General features: G+C 42.9%; 1 protein-coding gene across 1 annotated transcript in view; it reads right to left on the reverse strand.

The window, feature by feature from the left end:
* SETBP1 (SET binding protein 1) overlaps window positions 1-23,325 on the reverse strand; it is a 187,943-nt gene that overhangs the window by 107,504 nt on the left and 57,114 nt on the right. Inside the window, exon 3 of the mRNA XM_032595326.1 lies at window positions 2,486-5,945. Coding sequence (XP_032451217.1) covers window positions 2,486-5,945 — 3,460 coding nt within the window. The remainder of the gene's footprint in view (window positions 1-2,485; window positions 5,946-23,325) is intronic.

A 23,325-nucleotide genomic window follows, 5' to 3' on the forward strand; every position in this document is an offset into this window, starting at 1 on the left:
CTCTTCTGTAATTATCACATAATCGCTGTGAAGATGCCTTAGGGAAAGGCATGTAATTGGGGGATGGATGGGTATCTGAGAGGAAGGGCCATAGAGGAATACATGAGTACTGAGCTGAGGACCAGGACCGGTGTTCTAGACTTGGCTTAACTATTGGTGGCATGTGTTCAAGCTGCAATGCGATGGCCAAAGCCCTGGGCTTAAAATCATAAATAATGGCTTTCTAAACCCAAGCAGGTCACTTGATCTCTGAACCTCAATGTATTTGTAAAATAGAAATGAAAATACCTCTCTTCTAAGATTGCAGGGTGTCATCAAGAAATGCATGCGAAATGGCTTTAAGAACTGAAACATACTATATGAAAGAGGTCTGGCCCAACCCTGTCAGATACAGATGAGTAGACACTAACCCAAAGAAACAGAATGCCATGCCTAAGGTCCTACATCACAGAGTACCCAATTAATACCCAATTAGGTTGAACCCAGCTTTCTTTTATGACACTTGTCATAATGCTGGTTTCTTTTCACCTGATGTGGCAGAGTAAAGAATGAATAAGAAGATAGGGAGAGGAAGGGGAATTTTGAAGAAAGTAATGCCATCATGTGAATGCAAACCCAGATAGAACTGTATGGCTAAGAGGGTGGGCACCTTCAGAGACACACAGGCATCAGAAATGGATCTCTATCTGGGAACCTTCATGAAGTCAACCAGCACCTGGAAATGTAGTCCAACCAGAGAAAAATCTTGGTATGACTGCTGAGAAATCTAATGAGCAATGATGGATAGAGATTTTAGCTTCTAAGATCTTGCTTCTCAGGTCTGTTAAGTTAGGATCCTTGCTTGTGGCTTCTTAGTAATAACATGGCAACATTACTGTTTTGCTAAATAATGCCAAGAAAATACAAAAATGAAGAAAACCCTCTGTCCACGGCTGGTGTTGGACCTGTGGATCAATTTCACCATATTGAAAGAGAGCAATAGTTTTTCTCATGTAAAAGTTTAATCTAGCAACTCCGTCCAGGTGGGCTTAATTTGAGCTTTGTGTAGAAAAAAAACAAATACTTTCAACAAAGTCTGATGATGAGAAACAGAGAAACTTAGATGAGAACATCCACTTTGGGCAATTTATCCACTTTGGGCAATTATGAAGTGTGGGCCATTTATCACCTTCAGTAGGAGACATGACTGCTAATTGGTCTCTTCATTAACCAAGGAGAACATCCACCACTACAGCAACTCACAAGCTAGTGGTAATTTGAGGCAATCTTTAAGTGGTTTCCAACTCATAATCATATTTCTTCTGAAGTCTGCTGGCCTAGAAAAATGACTCTAATTCCTCATGAATACACTGCCCTCACCTTCACTCATGATGGACTACCCAGGAGGGAAGAGGTACACATCACAGAGGAGAAACACTACACCCAAACCTGAAATAAAGATGACTAGTCTTTTAAAACCAGACTGTGGCCAGAGTGCTTGTACTATCTGGGGGTAGAGGGAGCATGAGAAATCCTTTTAGCTTCTGTAGCTCCTAGAAAAGGAGCTTCTGCTGTTTTCCTCGTAAACAACTGTTCTGTTCTACAAGAGTCTTATCACTTTCATGATGTCTGGACAGGGACAAAGGGATACTTACGCCGAAGCATCAAGCTTCTGTGGCAAGGAAGGTCTGTGTGGGTGGGAACGTTAGCAAGGAAATTCTGCCAGCAACTGACAAGGAATGAGCTCTTTCTAATAGCAACCAGTACTTTAAGTTTAGCAGTCAGTGGGCAAAATCCCACTCCCAGCAGACATGCCAAGAGATGCAGCAGTAAGTTCCCGTAGGGGCAGGAGGCTTGCAACACCTTTCAGCCAGGCTCCCTCCCCTTCATGCGGGGAAATGATGAGTGGGGTCTCCTCAGGGAAGCTTATCAAATGCCCATGGACAAAATGAGGACAAGATAGCCTGGAGCTATGGCTCCCTCATTAGGTACACTTGAGGATGCACAGGTGGGCAGCTTCCAATGGCTCTGCTGTAGACTTCTCACCTAGGATGTGGGACTTCTGGAGGCAGCATGCCAGATGAACTAGATATCGCTCCCATCCAGCATTGACATTCTTGGGATCTTACTGACATTCTTAGTGAGTTTTAGAGGGTTTATGCCACTAACAAACTGCACCATCAGATTGGATGAGGACCTAAGCATAGCATCTCTAATAGAAAGCATACACATAGTGGGTGTGGTTGTAGTCTAGGTAGCTACTGGGGCTGTCTCTAGGCCCATGGATCCCAAGGCAATGACTCTGAGAGGAAAGGCAGTAAATACCAAGTAACCCGTGTATAAATAGTGCTGCAAAGTCACATGTGAAGAACGCCCATTTCCACCTGGTCCCTACCTCTCTGCAAACTAGTGAATACAATGTGTCAATGATGGCAGACTCCTGACGTGCAAAGCCCAGCAATGAAATAATAAGACAGCCCGGGTCTGAGGAGAAACACAGCCTTACCTGGAGACAGGGAGGAGTCGTAAGAACTTCTCTCCTTGCGGCTCATCTTGAAGGCTTGGATGTCCTTTTCCCTGTATGTCCCAAAGCCCTCATAGCTCCTCCTTTTACTCCCGCTCATGTCACTGTCCCACTTGTCATTTGAAGGGGTCATGTCACTGAACACGTCCAGGCTCTCGGGTCGGGTGCTGCCACCATCCCCACCACTGCCAGAGTACCTCTTTGTGCACGAGTCTGTAGGCTCACTGCTCAAGTCACCTTTGTCCTTGGCCTGTGTCCAATGCTGGGCATCAGAAAGTGACAGTGTAGACAGGGTGTCCACCTCAAAGTTGTTCTTAGAAGCTTTGTGGCCGGCTTCACTGTGCTGGTGCTTCTGCTTCTCCTTATGCTTATTCTTCTCACTCACTAGTGGGAGCTCCTTGTCCGCACTACTCAGCCGCTCGCTCAGGATGTGGCTGGAGAAGCCTGTGGCTTTGCCTGCAAAGAGACCACTCAGGTTGTCATGGGTCCCCAGGATCCGGTCTTCCTTGTGCTTATGCTTGTGTTTGTGTTTTCTCTTGTGGAGCCGACCGCTGGACAGACCGGCACTGCCCGCCTTGGGAGGATTCAGGGATGGCTGCATGTCGCCGAGGCCCATGCCGACAGGTCCCTGCAGGTGCACTCCATGCTTTGCTTTATGCTTAGCTGTACCAGACATCTTCACGTGGGAGCTTGTGTGGAACTGAGGTGGTGGCACTGTTGGCCTCATGAATGGGGAAGCTGCTCCAAGTGTGTGCGACAGGTACAAAGGAGCTGGGTACTGACTGTAATAACCAAGGTTCATCATAGGCATTGATGTGTAAGGCATTCCATAGGGTGCATAGTAACTTCCACTGGGAATAGGGTAGCTGAACCCTTGTAAAAAAGGCACCTTTGTCATGGTGTCATTGGTTTTTGCAGGCCTACCACGCTTCTTCTTTGACTTCAAGTCTGAAGTCCTGCGAAGATAGAGCAACGGGTCATACTGGATATATGGCACCGGGTAATAGTGATCGAAATTAATCCGAAAAATGCTGGGATACGGATTCTCGTGGTAGAAGGTGTAACTCCGGTGGGAGATCCTGAACACCTGGAACTTGGTGATGAGCTCTTCCAGGTCTGCCAGAAACTGAAGGTCATCACGATTTTGCAGGCTTTTCCGTTTCCTCTTGTGCTTTGGCTTCTTGAGGCTTTCATGGGCCAGGAAGTTGTCCACCATGAGATGCTTCTGCCGGTGGCCATGCCGGTTCTTTGTGCTGGTGTCAGACGGAATGGTCTCCGGGTTGTCCAGGGAGCAGAAGTCAAAAGAGTACCTCCGTCGAGATTCTGAACTCTTCTCTGCTTGGTCAGACGTGCTGTTGTTGTCCGTCCCAATGCCGCTGTCGCTTGGGATCGTCTCCTCACTGTGCGACTCGCTCACGGGGGACAGAGTTATTTCCTTGAGTGACCCAATCTCGCAAAGGTGGGAAGGTGAGTTGGCCATCAGCCTGGGGGGAGACAGCTTCCAGGCTCCACTGTGTATTCCCTTTTGGGTTTTGGTTGGAAGAGCACTGATAGGCTGGAGATTTGGCATAGTTTTCAACTCTGAAAAATTGGTTTCAGTGCTGGCGGGGCTCAGGTTGCCATTTGACCCACCTAACTGTGTTGAAAGTGGGTGCATAGCTGCTGGTGAAGACGCCACAAGTGACTGAAAGTTGGAAGGCACGGCTGGAACATCCGGCTGGCTAGAAACAGGCCTTGGGTGCTTGATGGCTGTTTTGGGTTCCTCAGATGGGGGTGGCAGCTCTGCTCTTGGCTTCCTGCCCCTCTTCTTGCCAATGTAGATGGTTCCCCTCTTGCTGACATTAATCTGCTTGCCCAATTTGCTCTCGATGGCTGCTGCCCCAGGGCTGGTCTCTGGGGGAGCTTTAGCCTTCAGAGCAATGTTGCTGGAGCAGGACAAGATCTGGTTCAAGATATTTTTTCTCTTGAGTGTTTTCATCTTATTGATAGTTTTGATGGTCTTCTTATCCAACACCCCAAGCTTTCCAACTTTTTTGTGAAATTTCATCTCGCTCATGGGCTTGTCCTCTCCTGGCACTAGTTGGGCCAACTTAGCTAAACTGCGTCGTCTCTTTCTTTTCTTCGTGCCAGGGAACTCCCGGCTGATGGGACTGACCGGGCTGGTAGAAGTCCCCTCGTGAATCGTCTCAACCGTGAGCAAAGGCTGCTTCTTCGGCCGCCCCCGCTTCTTCTTGACTGGCGTGATCACAGTAAGACTGTCTGTGTTGGTGTACAGAGGGCTGGATGGGGTGATGGGATAGGCAGATGGCGGTTCCACCATCAGTTTATCGGAGGTGGCCATGACTGCCTCCCGAAGCATACTGGTGGGCTTTGGTTTGCTGCACGTCCACCTCCGTTTTGCAGCAAATTTGGGATGCTGGATTTCTGGCAGCTTTCTCGATGGAGAGTGGTCTGTGCACGCTGGAGGCGTCACGATCATGGGTGGCTTCCGCTGCTTAGACAGACCTCCTGGAACGACTTTCTCGGCATTTCCACTTGTTTCAAGGCCAACTGAGGGGGACTCGTTCTCTATCATTTTACTCAACTTAGGGACACGGGGATCTTTCTTATTTCCCTCAGGGTTGGAGAGTATCCTATTAACCACTTCACTGCTCATAGTGATTCCAGAAGCCAGGGCTTTCTCTGGCATGATCTTTTCCACCACTGCTTTGATGGACTGTCTCTTTTTCCTCTTATGGCTGGTTGGATCTAGACAGGGTGCCTTGATAGGGATAGTAATCCGGACATGACTTGAGTCATTTTCAGGATTACTGACAGAACTCGTGTTCTGCCTGGCTGGTGATGCCTCTTGGGCATTATCTGCAGAGTAGCCTTCCCTTTTCCCTTCTGTATTGTCAAATGCTTTCTGGGCATTCTTGACCCAGTCCAGGTCCGGGTTTGATATGGTTTGACTTATCACATCTTTTTTACTGGACTTTTTCTTGCTGCCTATAGTAGGTGGTTCTGGGGGCTCCTTTGCAACTCCGCCATCTTGATCTACCAAGGGCTGAAGCCCATTGCACTCGACAGAGCTGCTGGGTGGGGCTGGTGAGCTGTGGCTGCCTGGGGATGGGACCACGCCTCCCAAGAGCAGATCTTTGCTGCTGTTGGACAACTGACTCCATGTGCTCCCTGCACTGCCTTTCTTACCCTGGGCCTTTGCAAAGGAAGCCACGGGCTCAAGAGCAGGGATCTTGCTGGTGCTTGCAGTTTCTCTGCCAGACTCTGGACTGATGAAGCAATTCTGAGTGGCAGGTCCACTGTCAGAGTTGGTGGACCAGTCCATGTGGTTCTGGCTGCTGCTTTTTTGCTGGTGCTTTGGTTTTAAGGTGTCACTGGTGACGTCCTGTGGGAGGCCTGGGTCATAGTGGAGAGCTGAGTGTTTCTGTGGCCGCTCGTAAGCCTAAAGGTGGGGCAGGTGGAGAAGGAGAGAGAGAGAAACAAAGATGAGCATGTTGGAGATATTTAAAATTCAATGTCATAAGGCTTTATTATTTGAAAGTTGGTAATGGCCACCTTTAATTCCAGAATGGTTTTGAAGGTTTTCTCATTTGCAGAAGTAAAAACATGTGGCACAGATTTGGAACATTAATAAGGATGCTTTGATCACCATCTTTATCCCCCTTAACAATAGGAACTTTTACCGATCTTTTGGTTGAATGCAATCTCAGCATAGAGGACAGGCCCTGCAGGTCACTTAGCTTGGTCACTTAGCTTAGCCCGACTTGTATGCATGAAAAAGCTGAAACTTTTCTAATGGTGAGTCCTGCCTATGGTGGCAGAGCCCAGGAGAGAATGTGAACTTCCCAACTTCCCGGTCCCTTTGCCTAACTCAAGCTGCCTCTTACTTCTGTCCCAGCTTCCCCTCCAACTCATGTCCTTCCTTTGCTTCCTCCTACTGAAGTTCATTTCTGTTTGCACTTTACCTGGGAGTTTAGCATCTCTGTGCTCAAACAAGTAGTTCACTGGGAACCACTGCAACAAGGAAAAACAGCACAAGCTGAGGAACTAAGGGGGGAATTTGAAGACTGTGTGAAGACAAGGGAGCCAGTCAAGGACATGGAGAAGAAGAAATGGAGTAGGAAAGAAACCCAAAAGACCTTCCACCCTTCTGACTTTTAGGAGCGGTGTGGTGTTGGGAGTTAGTATGCTGAGGCATCCTGAAACCCAAGTTAGGCACTGACAGCTTTCTTGAGAAAACTCCTGGACAATCTCAAAAGGAACCTTGAGTCTCGTGGACATAAATGGGTCAAAAAAAAATGCACAGTCACTCAAGATCACTGCTCCCAACTCTGTCAGCTGTGCTTCTCCCAGCATGAATTCTACAGGAAAGTCTCCAGACTTCGGCACCTTCCTGAGGACTGACCCTTCAGTCCGGAAAGGCAGAACCTGTGCTAGAGGCCAGACATAACCAGTGCCTACAAAGTCACAGAGGGAGTAGTTAATGAATGTCTTTTTGAGATATTAAAAGTTTTTTTAAGGTTGATTTATTTTTAATAGAGAGCACAAGCTGGGAAGGGACAGAGAGAGATTGGGACAGAAGATCGGAGGCAGGCTATGTGCTGACAGCAGCGAGTCCAATGAGGGACTTGAACTCATGAACCGTGAGATCATGACCTGAGCTGAAGGTGGATGCTCAACTGGTTGAGCCACCCAGCTTGCCCAAGACATTAACCCAATTTTTTTTTAAATGTAGATACACTAACATTATTGCAGATAGATTTTAAGCCATGCCAGCAGTGTAAAGAAGCATTCTTCAAAGTTTATCGTAAGTACTGTTTTATAAACACAAGCAGTAAACATACAGGATGCATTATCCTAAGATGTGTTAAAGAATGGAAAATACTAGTAAATTGAAGAAAGCTTTGGATAATATCTCCACTGAGAAGTAAATGATGGTTGGCTTAGTGGATTTAGGAAGTTTTAACCTGTAATATGTATCTGTCTTTATCTATGTATCTACCCATGTTTCTATCATCTATCTGTGCCTATTTGCCATTGATGTTCTAGCATTTACGCTTCATTAGAAAACACTGCTTATAGTCCCTATTAAGAATCAAAACACAGGTGTCAGAAAGCATTATGGGTAAAATTCAATGCAGTAAAGCAAGTAGGGTTTTTTTCACAGTGGTTCCTGGAATCCCTAGAGTTATTTTCTGCCTCCCTGATTTTGTGAAATCCTGTTTATACTTCCAGTATTGGACTCTGTTTTTTAAGTATCATGAGACAGTCTCCCCAGGCTAAGCCTATAAGTGCCTAGGAGAAAATTAAGACAAAAATTTACTTTTTTGTATTTACTTTTTCTTCATCTTGCAATGTTTTAGGGGACATCACTAATCATCAACATCTAGACTAATCCTGCACTTGACTTTGCTAGAAATTACTGCTGTGGACATAAGCTGCTGTCCCATTTTTTAAAAAATACGGGAATCTTATTCATGGCATAAAATGTTGAATGCCACTTATCTTTTATGAATCAGGGCTCTGCTAATTTGTCATTTGTACTTTAGATTTTAGTTGGCACTGTGTGTGTACTCACAGGATGACAGGTCTACAAAAGGGCTTGGAAACAAAATTTCTCACTCTTTAGTGCAATAGTATAAGCGGTAACTCATACTAGAACACTTCTGAGAGTTAGTGCTGGCACTTCTTAAACATTACAGTGCAAAAAAAAAGAAAAATCTGAGTTCCTAGTTTGGACTCCAGCAAAGCAGGACTTACAGTCACCGGTTTCCCCTGCCCCCCCTCCCAACTTTCTTGCCACACCTCCCCACACTTTTCTAGATCTGGTCACTGAAGTCCACACTGGGACTTCATAGTGAAACTGGAATTTTTGGTCTCTGATTCCACCAGTTTCCCTCGATTGCTCCGTCTTTTTCTTCTTGGAACCTAGCAGAATCCTTAATTATTACTCTTCACGTTTGAATCTCAGCTCGATTGTAGGGAGGCCCCCTACCTTAGAGAAGTACTCCTGTTAGAAGTTTTCATGAAAACAGGTATGTCATCTTTGTTGTACTTTTATTTTAGTTTTAATTTTACATTTGATTTGTGCATTAATTGAATTAAAGCCCGTTTCCCTTTCTAGCCTGTACACACCATCACACGAGTACCAAGCACAGTACCTGGCAAGTAGTAGGCACTTTTATTGAATAAACATTTATTGAATAAATGAAGAAACACACATTTTGCTATGGGGATATTTTATTTTTTATCAATAGTGAGATTAATGGCCTGTATATTATAACATATTGTCTCAAACACAGTTACCCCCTGCAGCCTAATTCCTTATGCCATTCCCTTCTGCAAACACCATTGTCTCTCATAAAGACATCGATCACAATCCCCATAATGCTTTGTGTCATTTATTTGTGTACTTTTCTGTCTCCCTCTCCTAGACTGTAAGTACTTTGAGGTCGAGACTCATTTATCTTCTTATCCCCTATGCCTACTACAAAGCAAACCACCCAGAAAGTTCCCAATAAATGTTTGTTGAGTGAATAAGCAAAATCATGTTTGAGATGCCTATTGCCATGATAAAATATGTGGCTGCACACAGAAGATAATAAACTGCCAATCATTCATTTGATAATGCTTATAAGGAAATTGGAGCGCTCAAATGCATTAGGTGTTGAACAACAACAAAAAAATCTTTCCCAAATACTTAAGGACTAAAGGCATTTGCAAGGTAACTCCCCTTCAATGCAATTTTTACTTAGTTCTCTCTCATCTCCTGTTAATTATTTCACTTTCCAATTAACTCTGCCTTTGGGGAAGGCCATGTGACTGTCAGGAGGGTGGATTTCACTCCGGCAGTTGAAAGGTGGGGCCTGCTCACTTATACCCAGGGCAGACCGGCTGAAAGTAATGCAGTTAAGTGTGCCTGGTTCCCAGTGCCTCCATCTGGACACTGCCTGATCTCATTGTTTCTACCATTTCAGCTGCAATTTTCCCTGCTGGGAGAGCTGCACAATCAAAGGGCAGGGTGGACAAAAGGGAAGCACAACAAAGGATCAGGACTAATGGGGGGAAATGGTGCTTTAAACCCTGCACTGAGATGGGTTGCAGTGAAGGGGCAAAGAGAACTGAGGAGTGTTCTCTAAGGGGTCCAGGAGAACACGGCTTTTCTCCAGCCTTGGCTGATGGCTATATCCCATTGCATTTCACGGAATCCCATTTCTTCATCTGTCAGCCATGACATATTATATACACAATGGTAAGGCTGTCAGTTCCAATATGTCCTTCACTGTGAATTGAGTACTTACTCCATTGAGACAGAGATGGACGTGGCAAAACAGGCCCCTAGCTCAATGCTGGCTGGGGCAAGCTAGGGGCTCCCCCTCCCACCCTTCCAGCAGTCAGTCTCCCCAGGGGGGTCTTTGACTGAGGGCTTTATTGACCTACTTAGCACATGTTTCCATCTCCCCCTTAGATTCTACATTTTTCTGGGAGTAAGACCTGAATCTTTTAAAGCCTCTTTGCTACCTTTCATCCATGGCAAGGGTGTTGCCTAAAATGGTTACCAAATAAGGCAAGTCCTGATGGAATTCTACATTGGGCTGATTATTTTGTGGAAAACTTTTAGTACCAACTAAGCCCAGCATTTCTCTTGGCTGTTCCCCCGCCCCCGTGAACTGTTTGAAAACATACAGTCACTTTGAAGGTGTGGCTTACTTTTATAAGAAAAATGCTTTCCGGGCCCCTTCAGCCTAGATGCCAAATGCCCATCACTGAACCACCATTCTGAAAACTACACAGATATCTCTTCTAAAGGATGTGTTTATGGAAGCAAGTTCTTCTGCAATGTGAAGAATTATTTTGTGAAGTGGATAACTTCACAATGTATAATAGATCATATACATTTAAATTTTGCGTAAGTTAGATTACCTTGTAAAAAGCACTTGATTTTTGTCTACTTTTAAGAACAAGCATGAGATCACTGCATAAAAACTTGAAAATCCATAAAAATGGGAAGAAAATGAGTCACCCAGTCTTATCTATGGCTTATCTAAAGTAAGGGTTGTCACAATGAGAGAAGAGGGCTATTTGGGTCTGAGAAAAATCATATAACTCATCAAAAATCAAGCATGACTTTGTGGGAGATAAACTACTCTTTTGGGTTAGCTGTGTTTGTGCTACTTTCTGCTGACACTGATAATTTAAATTTACTGTTTGTAAGATATTTTGCTTTACAAGAGTAGGAAAATATGCCTGGGTATGAAGGAATGAGGGGAACTTTTGCTCTTAATTTGGCAATTGATGCTTCTCAAGATGAGATCCTGGGCCACTGTACCAGAATTACCTAAGGTACTGGTTATTAATACAGATCCTTGGGCCCCACTGCAGATCTACTGATTGCAATCTTCTAGAGTGGGACCAAGGAATGTGCGTTTTAACATGCTCTCCAGATAATTCTGAAGCACAATCAAGTTTTAAAAGCACTGATCTAATGTTTCAATACTATAATTCCTCTGGGGTGGGGCTCTTCTGTGGTTGCCATGACATCTGTAGCACATTTTGGTGGTAAATGTGCAGAACAAATCACCATAGGCCTGTTAGGATATGCAATCTGGCACCAGTGAGCATTCTTGTTTTGCTCTCTGAACTCTTTATAACTTACATAGTAAGACACTCTAACATTGTACCCTGTTCAGATATTCCAAGTACACTGCAAGGTGAGGTGGGCAGAAAAGTCAATGGTGTGGGTGGATGAGTATGTTGTCCTCCCAGAAAGACTTTGGAATGCAGATGTTCATGACCTCCCACCCTGGGATTTCTATTTCCCCAACTCATGCAGGCCAATACTCAGAGCCCTGGGGTATCCTGGCATTTATCTCTGAGGCTCAAAGCAAGTGCTCGAGCCTGAGCAAGAACTGAGTGTGGGAGACAAGGAATGTAACCAGAAACTGTCTGATGAAAGCTTCTCAACCCTGGCTGTACGTTAGAATCATCAGGAAGCTTCATAAAGAATACCATGCCTGGGATCTGACCTGGACCAATTAAATCTGCATTCTAGAAGTGGGGTCTGAACAGTAGTACTTTGTTCAAAGCTCTTGGTTATCCCAATGGGCAGACAAAGTTGAGAATCACTGGATTATATCAAAGACAGGGGTCTGGGTTAGGGACTAGGGAGGCTCTGATATTATCAGGATATGTTCTAGTTCAGTGGTTTTCAAATGTGTTCCATAGAGTCCTAGGATTTTGTAAAGACATTTCTGAACTATAGCCAGTGGATGGGGCAAGAGAGATGCTCCACATCATTCTTTTAACCCTCAAATAAACATAACAGCCCTGCAAAGGATTTCATTTATGAGTGTAGGGGTTGGGGAGAGATGGTTCTGTCACTTAAAGAAAGACTTTGAGAATGACCCGTTAGGCTCATGAAGAGGAAAAATGTATATATCAGCTTCCATTGAACTTGACCCCAGAGGATCTCTCCTCAACCCAGTTCATTCCTGCACTTGCTAACAGTAGGTATAGAAGAATGCCACTGAGTACCTTATTTGAACCATGGTCTTATGATCTTCTGATTCCATGGGTGTGATGGACTGAATGTTTATGGCCCTCCAAAATTCATGTGTTGAAATCCTAAGCCCTAATGTGATGGTTTTAGGGAATGTGGTCTTTGGGAACACAGTGTGATTAGGTAATGAGGGCAGAGCTTTCATGAATGGGATTAATGCTCCACCCCAAAGAGACACCCCAAGGAACTCTCTTCTCCTTCTCCATGTGAGGCAAGAGACATATGAGAGCCATCTCTGAACCAGGAAGCAGGTTCTCACCAGACAGTGAATCTGCCAACACCTTGATCTTGGACTTCCTAGCCATCAGAACTATGATAAATAAATTTCTGTTGTTTATAAGCCACCCATCCATGGTATTTCATTATAGCAGCCTGAACAGAAACACTACTCAGCTACTAAACGAACATAAAGTTTTCAATTATGTATATAAAGTGAAAGTGTCCTCATTTCCTGTCACATGAATTACCCTGGGAAGTCACCTTGATTTAGTTCCCATAGGAACTATTCCTGATATGCTGTTTGGGGGCTGTGAGCGATACTAACACACTCCTTTTCCTGGGGGTGATAACAGCTGGTACAAAGACAGAGGCCCCTAACATATGTTTCCTTGAGTACAGGGCAATTCTGAATAATTTAAAATGATCATTGACTTCATTCCAGCCACAATGTTGTAATAGGTATTAGACTTACCCTTTCCCTGGAAACAAATATAAAACTGAACACAATATATGAAGCAACTGTTTTCAGGCACTGGACAAGAGATAATATGGGCTGTGATTCTAGAGATAAGGAAACTCATGAGGCCTCCATATATCCCTATTTTTTTTTGGCTGGGAGCACTTTCTGAACATGGACCCAGAAAAGTAGAAGCCAGAAATCTGTGATCTCACTGCATGGAAGAAACAGAGATCAGAGTATGGGGCTGAGGGAACTGGAATATGAGGGACAGGGTAATTGAGAAGAGGAAGCCATGTAGAAAAGAAATCCTAGAAACCTTTATAGTGATCTTCTTATGTCTTTGGCCAATTTTTAATCTGCACTTGAGGACAAGACTCCATGAACCATCAGAGTGCAGCTACTAGGGGTCCATAAGCTGAACACAGAGTTCTGAGATCACTAATACCTGGCAGTGTTGGATATCTGCTTAGCCAGAGTGGGGTAACTTAAGTAAATATTCCAGATTTAGTTGATATTACAGAAATGGTACTCCTTAAGTGTAGGATTACACTAGCCCCAGAATAGAAACTATGTTAATCCCTCTCTAACAAAGTTTAAAAAGAATCCTCAGTAGAATAAAGCTAATCTGCCAGTAAATTAACTACCTATCATAACAAAGTCAAACTCTTTAAAGGAAAACAACAAAACCCAGAATCTACACAATATAATATCTACAATATCCAGGACAATAAAAGATGTATCAGACAAGCAACAAAATAGGCAAATGTGACCCAAAACCAAGAGAGTAGATACAGATCCAAGGCCCCCAAAACAACCGTTATGAAAATGTTCAAGTGTTGAAAGGAAAAGATGAACATAATCGATGAATATATGGGGAATCTCAGCAGAGAGACAACTCTACCAAAATAACCAAATAAAAATTCTAAATTGGAAAAATATAATATCTGAAATGAAAAATTCAAAGGATGTATTTAACAGCTTATAGGACAATGCAGAAGAGAAGTTCAGTGAACATGAGGGGGAGACAGTAGAAATGATCCAAATTGAAAGAAGGGAGAAAGATGTAAACAAAAAACAAACAAAAATAAACAAACAAAAAACCAAGGCTTCAGTGCCCCGTGGAAAAGTATCAATAAGTCTAACATATATAGTTAGCTTCCCAGAAGTAGAGGAGAATAGTACATATGGATTCACATAGCTAAGATGCTCAACAGACAGAATAAACACACACATAAACCACATATAGGCACATTGTAAACACACTGATGGAAACCAAAGGTAAAAGTTGTTTTTTAAAAAATGTTTATTTTGGGGCGCCTGGGTGGTGCAGTTGGTTAAGCGTCTGACTTCAGCCAGGTCACGATCTCGCGGTCCGTGAGTTCGAGCCCCGCGTCAGGCTCTGGGCTGATGGCTCAGAGCCTGGAGCCTGTTTCCGATTCTGTGTCTCCCTCTCTCTCTGCCCCTCCCCCGTTCATGCTCTGTCTCTCTCTGTCCCAAAAATAAATAAACGTTGAAAAAAAAATTAAAAAAAAAAAATAAAAAATGTTTATTTGTTTCTGAGAGAGAGAGAGTGTATGCTCACACATGAACAGGGGAGAGGCAGAGAGAAAAGAAGACAGAGAAGCTCAAGCAGACTTCATGATGTCAGTGCAGAGCCTGACGTGGGGCTTGAACTCACGGACTGTGAGTTTGTGACCTAAGCTGAAATCAAGAGTCGGACACTTAACCAACTGAGCCACCCAAGCACCCCCCAAAGATAAAAGTTTTAGAAGCAGCCAGAGAATTAAGACATATCATTATAGGGAAACAATGACAAAAATAACGTCTGACTTCTCATCAGTAAAAATCAAGCCAGAAGATAATGAAATAACATCTTCATGTTAATAAAATAAAAACAAAACAGTCAACTTAAATTTCTATAACCAGTGAAAATATCCTTCAAAAATGAAGGTAAAGTATTTTTAGATAAATAAAAACTGAAGGAATCAATTGCTGACAGACCAAAATTATAAGAAATGTAAAAGGAAGTTCTCTACGGTAAAGGGAAATAATACCAAATGTAAACCCAGATCTACATGAACAAATGAAGACTATGGAAATGGAAAATATGTGGGCACACATACAATTTAAAAGGCAAATGATTGCTTAAAGCATAAATAATAACAATAAATCATAGAATTTATGACTTTTATAGAAATAAAATGTAAAACAATAAAACAAGAAACAAGAGAGTTGTATATGGAATATACTTGACCCTCAAAAAACATGGGTTTGAACTACATGGGTTTACTTACATGCAAATTTGTTTCAATAAATACGATACACTACTGTAAATGTATTTGCTTTGCTTTACAATTTTCTCAATAACTCTTTCTTTTTTCTAGCTTACTTTATTGTGATTATACAGTAAACATACAAAATATGTGTTAATAAACTGTTTATGTTATCAGTAAGGCTTCCAATTAATGGTGAGCTATCAGTAGAGTTAAGTTTGGGGAGAGTCACAAGTTATACACAGATTTTCAACCATACAGGGCTCAATGCTCCTAACCCCTTTGTTGTTCAAGGTCCACTGTATATGTTTATTAAAGTTCTTATATTTGAAGGGATGTAATAATAGTTCACAGTAGCTTGGTACTTGGTGCACATTGTAATCTCTAGAGCAACCTCTAAAAATAAAACAAAGTCATGTATCTAAAATGCCAATAGAAGGAAACTTATGGAATACTAAAGAAAGCTTAATTAGTCCAACAGAGGGCAGAAAAGGAGGAAAAAGAATGAAAAGAGGACAAAGAGAAAACATAACATTGTAGATAAACTGAACACTACTGGTAATTACATTGACTCGAAATGTATTAACAACTCCAAAACAACAACAACAACACACAGGATAGATTGTCAGACTGAACAAAAATGTAAGACCCAGTTGTAGGCTGTTTACAAGAAATACTTTTTTTTTTTTTCAACGTTTATTTATTTTTGGGACAGAGAGAGACAGAGCATGAACGGGGGAGGGACAGAGAGAGAGGGAGACACAGAATCGGAAACAGGCTCCAGGCTCTGAGCCATCAGCCCAGAGCCTGACGCGGGGTTCGAACTCACGGACCGCGAGATCGTGACCTGGCTGAAGTCGGACGCTTAACCGACTGCGCCACCCAGGCGCCCCTACAAGAAATACTTTTAAATGTAAGAATGCAGACAGCTTAAAAGTAAAAGGATGGAAAGAGATAAAATACAAAAAACATTAAGAATACTGGAGACAATTAATGCAATGCAAAATAGACACCAGGACAAAAGGTATTCTGATAATTAGGGGCATTTCAAAATGATAAAAAAAAAAGTCAATTCATCAAGAAAAGACAATACTACTAAATTTGTTTGCAACTCAAAGCTTCAAATACTTGAGACAAAAACTAAGAGAATTAAAGAAAGAGACAATTCCACAATAAAAGGATTTTAAGGGGAACCTGGGTGGCTCAGTTGGTTCAGCATCTGGCACAGAGCCTGCTTGGGATTCTCTCTCTCCCTGTCTCTCTGCCGTTCCCCCACTCATGTTCACTCCCTTTCAAAATAAATAAAATTAAAAAAATAAAAGAATGTTGACACTTCCTGCTGGAACAAACTGACCAAAGAAATTGGAAAAAAAAATGTATGGAAGACTGGATCAACATTCAGTCAACTGAACATTACCTACCAGCAAAACACCTTTGCCCAAATATTCTGGGCCAAAAGAAGTAGCAATGATCAGTGAGCACCTGCTGATGTCCTGAAAAATCATTTGTCATCAGGGAAATGCCAATTTAAACAACAACAAGATGCTACTATGTACTTAATAGGATGGCTAAGATTAAAAAGATTGACAAGTGTGAACAAAGATATGCAGCAACTAAAACTCTCATCCATTGCTGGAGCAGGTGTAAAATGGTACAACCACATTGGAATTTGATTTGGCCACACCTTTTAAAGCTAAATATACTCGGTGACTCAGCAATTCCACTCCTACAGATTTACCCAAGAGAGAAGAAATTATTCATCCACAATCAGACTTTCATAGAACCTTCATAGCAACTTAATTCTGAGTAGAAAGCACTTGGAAACAGCCCAGGTGTTGATCAACAGGGGAATATAAAATTCATCAATAAAAATAAAAGTGTAGATATAGTCAACAACATACATAAATCACACACACACAACAATGCTGAGCTAAAGAAGCCAGACTCTCAAAAAGTATATACTGTACAAATCCATTTATATAAAGTTCTAGAATAGGTGGTGGGGTTGTAAAGGGTCAGGAGGGAGGATTCTGGGGATAATGGACATACTTTAAATCACGAGAGGATTTCAAATTACATTTGTCAAAATACATTGTCAAAACTGCTTAAATGTATGCTTCAGATCTGTACATTTCAGTATATGTAAATTTTACCTCAATTACATGAGAGAGAGAGACTATGTCAAACAATGATTAAGAACTCCTTATATCCGACACTCACGTACATGCACCCATACACCCCAAAGCCACTCTGCAGAACTTAGGGACTTTTTTCTCCAATGAACACCTGAGGCAGCCAGTTACTAACTGTTTCCCCTTCCCAGAGTCTTCCCTCTCCCCTTTGCACAAGGACAGCTGATGGAGTTGATCCCTAAACAATGGAGCCTGAATCAAGGAGGCAGGTGCTTGCGGCTTCTGCAGGCCCCATTCTTGGCAACATCCCTGCCCTGGGCCAAAAGGTAGAAAGGTGAAGCCTGCCTCCCTCCCAGCCACAAATCCACCTTGTTTGAGGTAAGGAAGGAAGCCTGACAAAAACCTGCTCACAAATCAAAGTTAGCGCTGCCCCGCCTCCTCTGTAAATCATACGAGATCCATCTGGGTAATGACTCCTCCAGTGTAATTCCCTATTAAGAGGCTTTATCTGGAGAGATAAGCAGCTGGTTTCCGTGTCACTAATTGCTGTCTGCTGTGATTTTAAAACATCTGCACCATTGTGCTCTTCATTTTCATATTCTAATCACCCTGAAACTTGAAAAAGGTACATCATTGATTGTTTCTATGGGTTAATTAGTACACAGTCTCCTTGTAGAGACAATTTAGAGGCAGCCAGAACCTCAATCAGGAAGTTTGTTTTAAAAATTAATAACATCGGCTGTGGCTGGAGGGACTGTCACGTTCAGGGACTAATCTGGACTCTCCTGGTGGGGGAGCCACCTTTTGTTATGCTCCACAGAGAAGGGAAGCAGACAGTGAAGGGAGTGGGGAGTGGGCGAGTGTAGAGTGGTGGTAGGCAGGACCCAGGGACCCAGGATAGGACTTGGTCCCAAGGGGACCGGACCGTTGGTCTCTGCTGCTTCCCTCCCTTCCAACTAGCCTGAGTCCCTTTCCCAGTCAGTAAAAATCAGGACTTTAATGAGGACTGACCAAAATATCTGGAGGTGAGAGCAATTTATCAAAGCAATAAGAGTACGGACATTACTTTAGATTTTAGAGTCTGTTCATTGTTCCCTCTACCTCCCCATCTCAACTATGGGAGGGAGATTAAGGGACAGGGCAGTCAGAGATGAAAAGAACCAGAGCAAACAGGTGATTGACATTGGAATTCAGAACTTCTCAAATTTAAATTGAACAGGATTCACCTGGGTACCCTGTGCAAATGCAGATTCTGATTCAGGAGGTCTGGGGTGGACTGAGATTCTGCATTTCGACCAAGCTACAAGGTGATGCCCAAGGCCAACCATTTGAGATGTGGTCTACTAGACCCTCTATTCCCAGGCCCTTGACCAGAATCACTATTCCTGAGATCCAAAGGACAGCTAAGAGGTGGCAGTGTAGTGAAGGAGCTTGGGCTCTATGCTGGGCTCTTTTTCACAGCCCCACAATTAACAGGGCAAGTCAACGGCCTCTTGTATCTTGTCTTTCTCATCTAGCAATTAACAGCAGTGCCTTTTTCCCTCTTAAAAACATACTCAATTTTTTAAATCTATAAGAAACAACAACAACAACAACAACAACCAACAGTGCAACTATTTCTACCCCCACTGCTTTTTGAAAGCGCAAGTCAGGGACGGGTAGAGAGAGGGACCGAGAGAGAATCCTAAGCAGGCTCCACACTGTCAGCGCATAGCCGGACATGGGGCTCAAACCCATGATCTGTGAGATCATGACCTGAGTCGAAGTCAGACACTTAACCAACTGAGCCACCCAGGCACCTCACTTCTTGCAATCCTGCAACTAATGTGTTCTCTGTATCTATGAGATTGTTTTGTTTTGTTTTCCTTTAAGATCCCATATATAGGATATCCTACAGTATTTGTCTGTCTGATTTACTCACTTAGCATAATGTCCTCCAGGTCCATCCATGTTGTTGTAAGTGGCAAGATTTCATTCCTTTTTGTGGCTAAATAATATTGCACTACAGGGGCGCCTGGGTGGCTCGGTCAGTTAAGCATCCGACTTTGGCTCAGGTCATGATCTTGCGGTCCGTGAGTTCGAGCCCCGTATCGGGCTCTGTGCTGACAGCTCAGAGCCTGAAGCCTGTTTCAGATTCTGTGTCTCCCTCTCTCTGACCCTCCCCCGTTCACGCTCTCTCTGTCTCAAAAATAAATAAACATTAAAAAAAATAATATTGCACTACATATATATACATAAATGTATACATATATATGTGTATACATATACATATACCATATCTTCTTTAGCCATCAATGGACATTTATATTGCTTCCATATCTTGGCTTTTGCAGATAATGCCACAATGAGCATGGGAGTACATACATCTTTTCTAATTAGGGTTTTGTTTTCTTTGCATAAATATCCAGAGGTAAAATTGCTGGATCGTATGGTCATTCTATTTTTTGATTTTTCAGAGTTAACTTCCATACTGCTTTCCATGGCGGCTGCACCAATGTACATTCCCACCAACGGTGAGTAAGGAAGGGTTCCCTTTTCTCCACATCATAGGTATGAGATAACTCGCTGTGGTTTTGATTTGCCCTCCCCTGATGATTACTGATGTTGAGGATCTTTCATGCACCTGTTGGCCATCTGTATGTGTTCTTTGGAGAAATGTCTATTCAGATATTTTGTTCATTTTAAAATTGGATTATGGTTTTATTTTGCTTTTTGTTTTTTGTTTTTGCTATGGAATTGTGTGTGTGTGTATTTAAAATTTTTTAAGTTTATTCATTTTGAGAGAGACAGAACAAGTGAGGGAGGGGCAGAGAGATGGGGAGAGATAGAATCCCAAGCAGGCTCCACACTGCCAACACGGAGCCCAGTGCGGGGCTTGAACACATGAACCATGAGATCATGACCTGAGCCAAAACCAAGAGTCAGGAACTTAACTCATCCAGATGCCCCTATATATTTTTTGTATATTTTGTTCTTTATATATTTTGGATATTAGCCCCTTATCAGATACATGATTTGCAAATATTTTTCTCCCATTTGGTAGGTTGTCTTTTCATTTTGTTGATGGTTTCTTTTGCTGTGAAAGTGCTTTTTAGTTTGATGTAGTCCCACTTGTTTATTTTTGCTCTTGTTGCTTCTGGTGTCAGATTGAAAAAATCATCATCAAGACCTATGTCAAGAAGCTTTACTACCTATTTTCTTCTAGGAGTTTAGTGGTTTCAGGTCTTACGCTCAAGTCTACAATCTGTTTTGAGTTAGTTTTGTGTATGGTGTAAATCTCATTCTTTTGCATGTGGCTGTACAGTTTTCTCAGCACCATTTATTGTCCTTTTCCCATCGTATGTTCCTGGTTCCTTTGTTGTAAATTAGTTGACCATATATACGTGTGTTTATTTCTGGGCTGTATCTGTTCCATTGATCTATGTGTCTTTTTAGTCAATGCCATACATTTTGATTACTATGATTCTGTAGTATAGTTTGAAACCAGGGATTGTGAGGCCTCCAGCTTTGTTCTTCTTTTTCAAGATTGCTTTGGCTATTTGGGATCTTTTGTAGTCTCATACAAATTTTCAGATTGTTTGTTAGCAGTGCCTATCTCAAAGGGGGGGGGGGTTGAAGGATTAAAAGTTGGTGTCAAATATTTAATCTAGTGCCTGGCCAACAGTGGGTATTATATAAATGTGGCTATCATAATTATGTGTTTTTCAGTAAACTGCTTTTCTGAAAAGCAACATCTGGCAGAAATGGAGATTGTGGTGGAAACATTAACCAAGGAGAGCTCATTTAAATTGAGATGGTGCCTTCTTGCAATCACCCATTATAGAGACCCTCTTGGCTAAGTCTATTGCCACTCCTCCTCAAACTAAGCCAATGTTCAGAATTCAAGGTCTTTCTTCATGGCCTCCCTGGGAGCTACTCGACAATATGCAGTTATGGGGAGCTCACTTCTGCACAAAATACATTATTCTCTTAGGCAGTGCTTTCCTATTCTGAGCTGAAGTCTTAGATAGTTCTGGCAAGTCAAGGAGACGAGTATTGCTTCATGCATTGGCCTAGATCTGAAGACCAGGTCCCTGCAACTGAGAGTAAATGTGCCCCTGGAAGGGAGCTCTTGGCGGCCCACTCCCACAACTCCCAGACTTTAAGGGGCTTCCTCTGTGGGTCTGGAAATGTGTTACTAGTACAGGGAAAAATGACAAAAACTGGGATTTCAATTATGTGGCCCACAAAAAACCAGCCTCTCGCCAGAGAACTGTAAGTTGACTTAGAAAATTTAGAGAAATGGAGAAAACGGTATGGAGCTACAGGGCAGCCCCTTCAAAGGCAGTCATGGAACATCCCCAAAGGCAAGGGAATTAAAAGCAAAAATGAACTACTGGGACCCTATGAAGATAAAAAGCTTCTGCACAGCAAAGGAAACAACCAACAAAACTAAAAGGCAACCAACGGAATGGGAAAAGATATTTGCAAATGACATATCGGACAAAGGGCTAGTATCCAAAATCTATAAAGAGCTCACCAAACTCCACACCTGAAAAACAAATATCCCAGTGAAGAAATGGGCAGAAAACATGAATAGACACTTCTCTAAACAAGACATCCGGATGGCCAACAGGCACATTAAAAGATGCTCAATGTCGCTCCTCATCAGGGAAATACAAATCAAAACCACACTCAGATATCACCTCACACCAGTCAGAGTGGCCAAAATGAACAAATCAGGAGACTATAGATGCTGGAGAGGATGTGGAGAAACGGGAACCCTCTTGCACTGTTGGTGGGAATGCAAATAGGTGCAGCCACTCTGGAAAACAGTGTGGAGGTTCCTCAAAAAGTTAAAAATAGACCTATCCTATGACCCAGCAGTAGCACTGCCAGGAATTTACCCAAGGGATTACGGGAGTGCTGATGCACAGGGGCACTTGTACCCCAATTTTTATAACGGCACTTTCAACAATAGCCAAATTATGGAAAGAGCCTAAATGTCCACCAACTGATGAATGGATAAAGAAATTGTGGTTTATATACACAATGGAGTACTACGTGGCAATGAGAAAGAATGAAATATGGCCCTTTGTAGCAACATGGATAGAACTGGAGAGTGTTATGCTAAGTGAAATAAGCCATACAGAGAAAGACAGATACCATATGTTTTCACTATTAGGTGGATCCTGAGAAACTTAACAGAAACCCATGAAGGAGGGGAAGAGAAAAAAAAGGAGGTTAGAGTGGGAGAGAGCCAAAGCATAAGAGACTCTTAAAAACTGAGAACAAACTGAGGGTTGATGGGGGGTGGGAGGGAGGGGAGGGTGGGTGATGGGTATTGAGGAGGGCACCTTTTGGGATGAGCACTGAGTGTTGTATGGAAACCAATTTGACAATAAACTTCACATATTGAAAAAAAACCAAAAAAACAAAAAACAAAAAAACAAAAAAAACCAAAAGGCAGTCATGGAGCAGGCCTGGCAGGACTAATGGGAGAGTATCAAGGTGGCTACATCCTTCCAGAGGGTCCCAGAAGCCTTCTGACTGTGTCATTCAGGAGTTGGGGATCTGCTGAGCTAGAATCCTGCTACCAGCTCCAAGATCTGCCTTGGTCCAGCAGCAGGCTCTGCCCTCCCTGCCCCTGCCTCTCTACACCACCAGCTGGGTTCTGGGAGCCCTGGACTGGGCACCCCGTGCAGAAATCAGGGCTCAGTGCTGGCCTTGGACACATTCTGCAGTGAAGGCACTGAGCAACAATTACAGATGGCCCTAAAGAAGAAGTTATGCAGCAACAGTGAGGTTTTAAAAATTTGTTAGCTATCCTCCCTTGCGGCTTTGCTCTTCATTCCACTCCTTCAAAGGAGGAGGGAGAAGAGTATGTTTTTGCCTCTTCCTTGAAGATTGGTGGCATGTGATTAAGTGGCAGAATTAGCAGGGTGAAGTATTAAGGTCTGAATGCCATATGTATAAGAGAGTAACAACATTTTAAGTGCAACCCAGAGGCAAAGCCAGAATGGCAAAGGAAGAAAGTGCAAGAAAGTTAAATGCAAAAGGGAAATAGGTAGTTAACCTGCCCCTCACTCCCTCAAAAGGCATTTCCCAAAGCCCGGTGGATAAGATTCACCAGTGGTCTATGTTAAATACACAGCTTGCCAAGCCTCTCTTGCAAGTTCAGAGTCATGGTTCTGGGCTGG

The sequence above is a fragment of the Lynx canadensis genome, chromosome D3 (genome assembly GCF_007474595.2).
Source record: "Lynx canadensis isolate LIC74 chromosome D3, mLynCan4.pri.v2, whole genome shotgun sequence".
NCBI lineage: Eukaryota > Metazoa > Chordata > Mammalia > Carnivora > Felidae > Lynx > Lynx canadensis.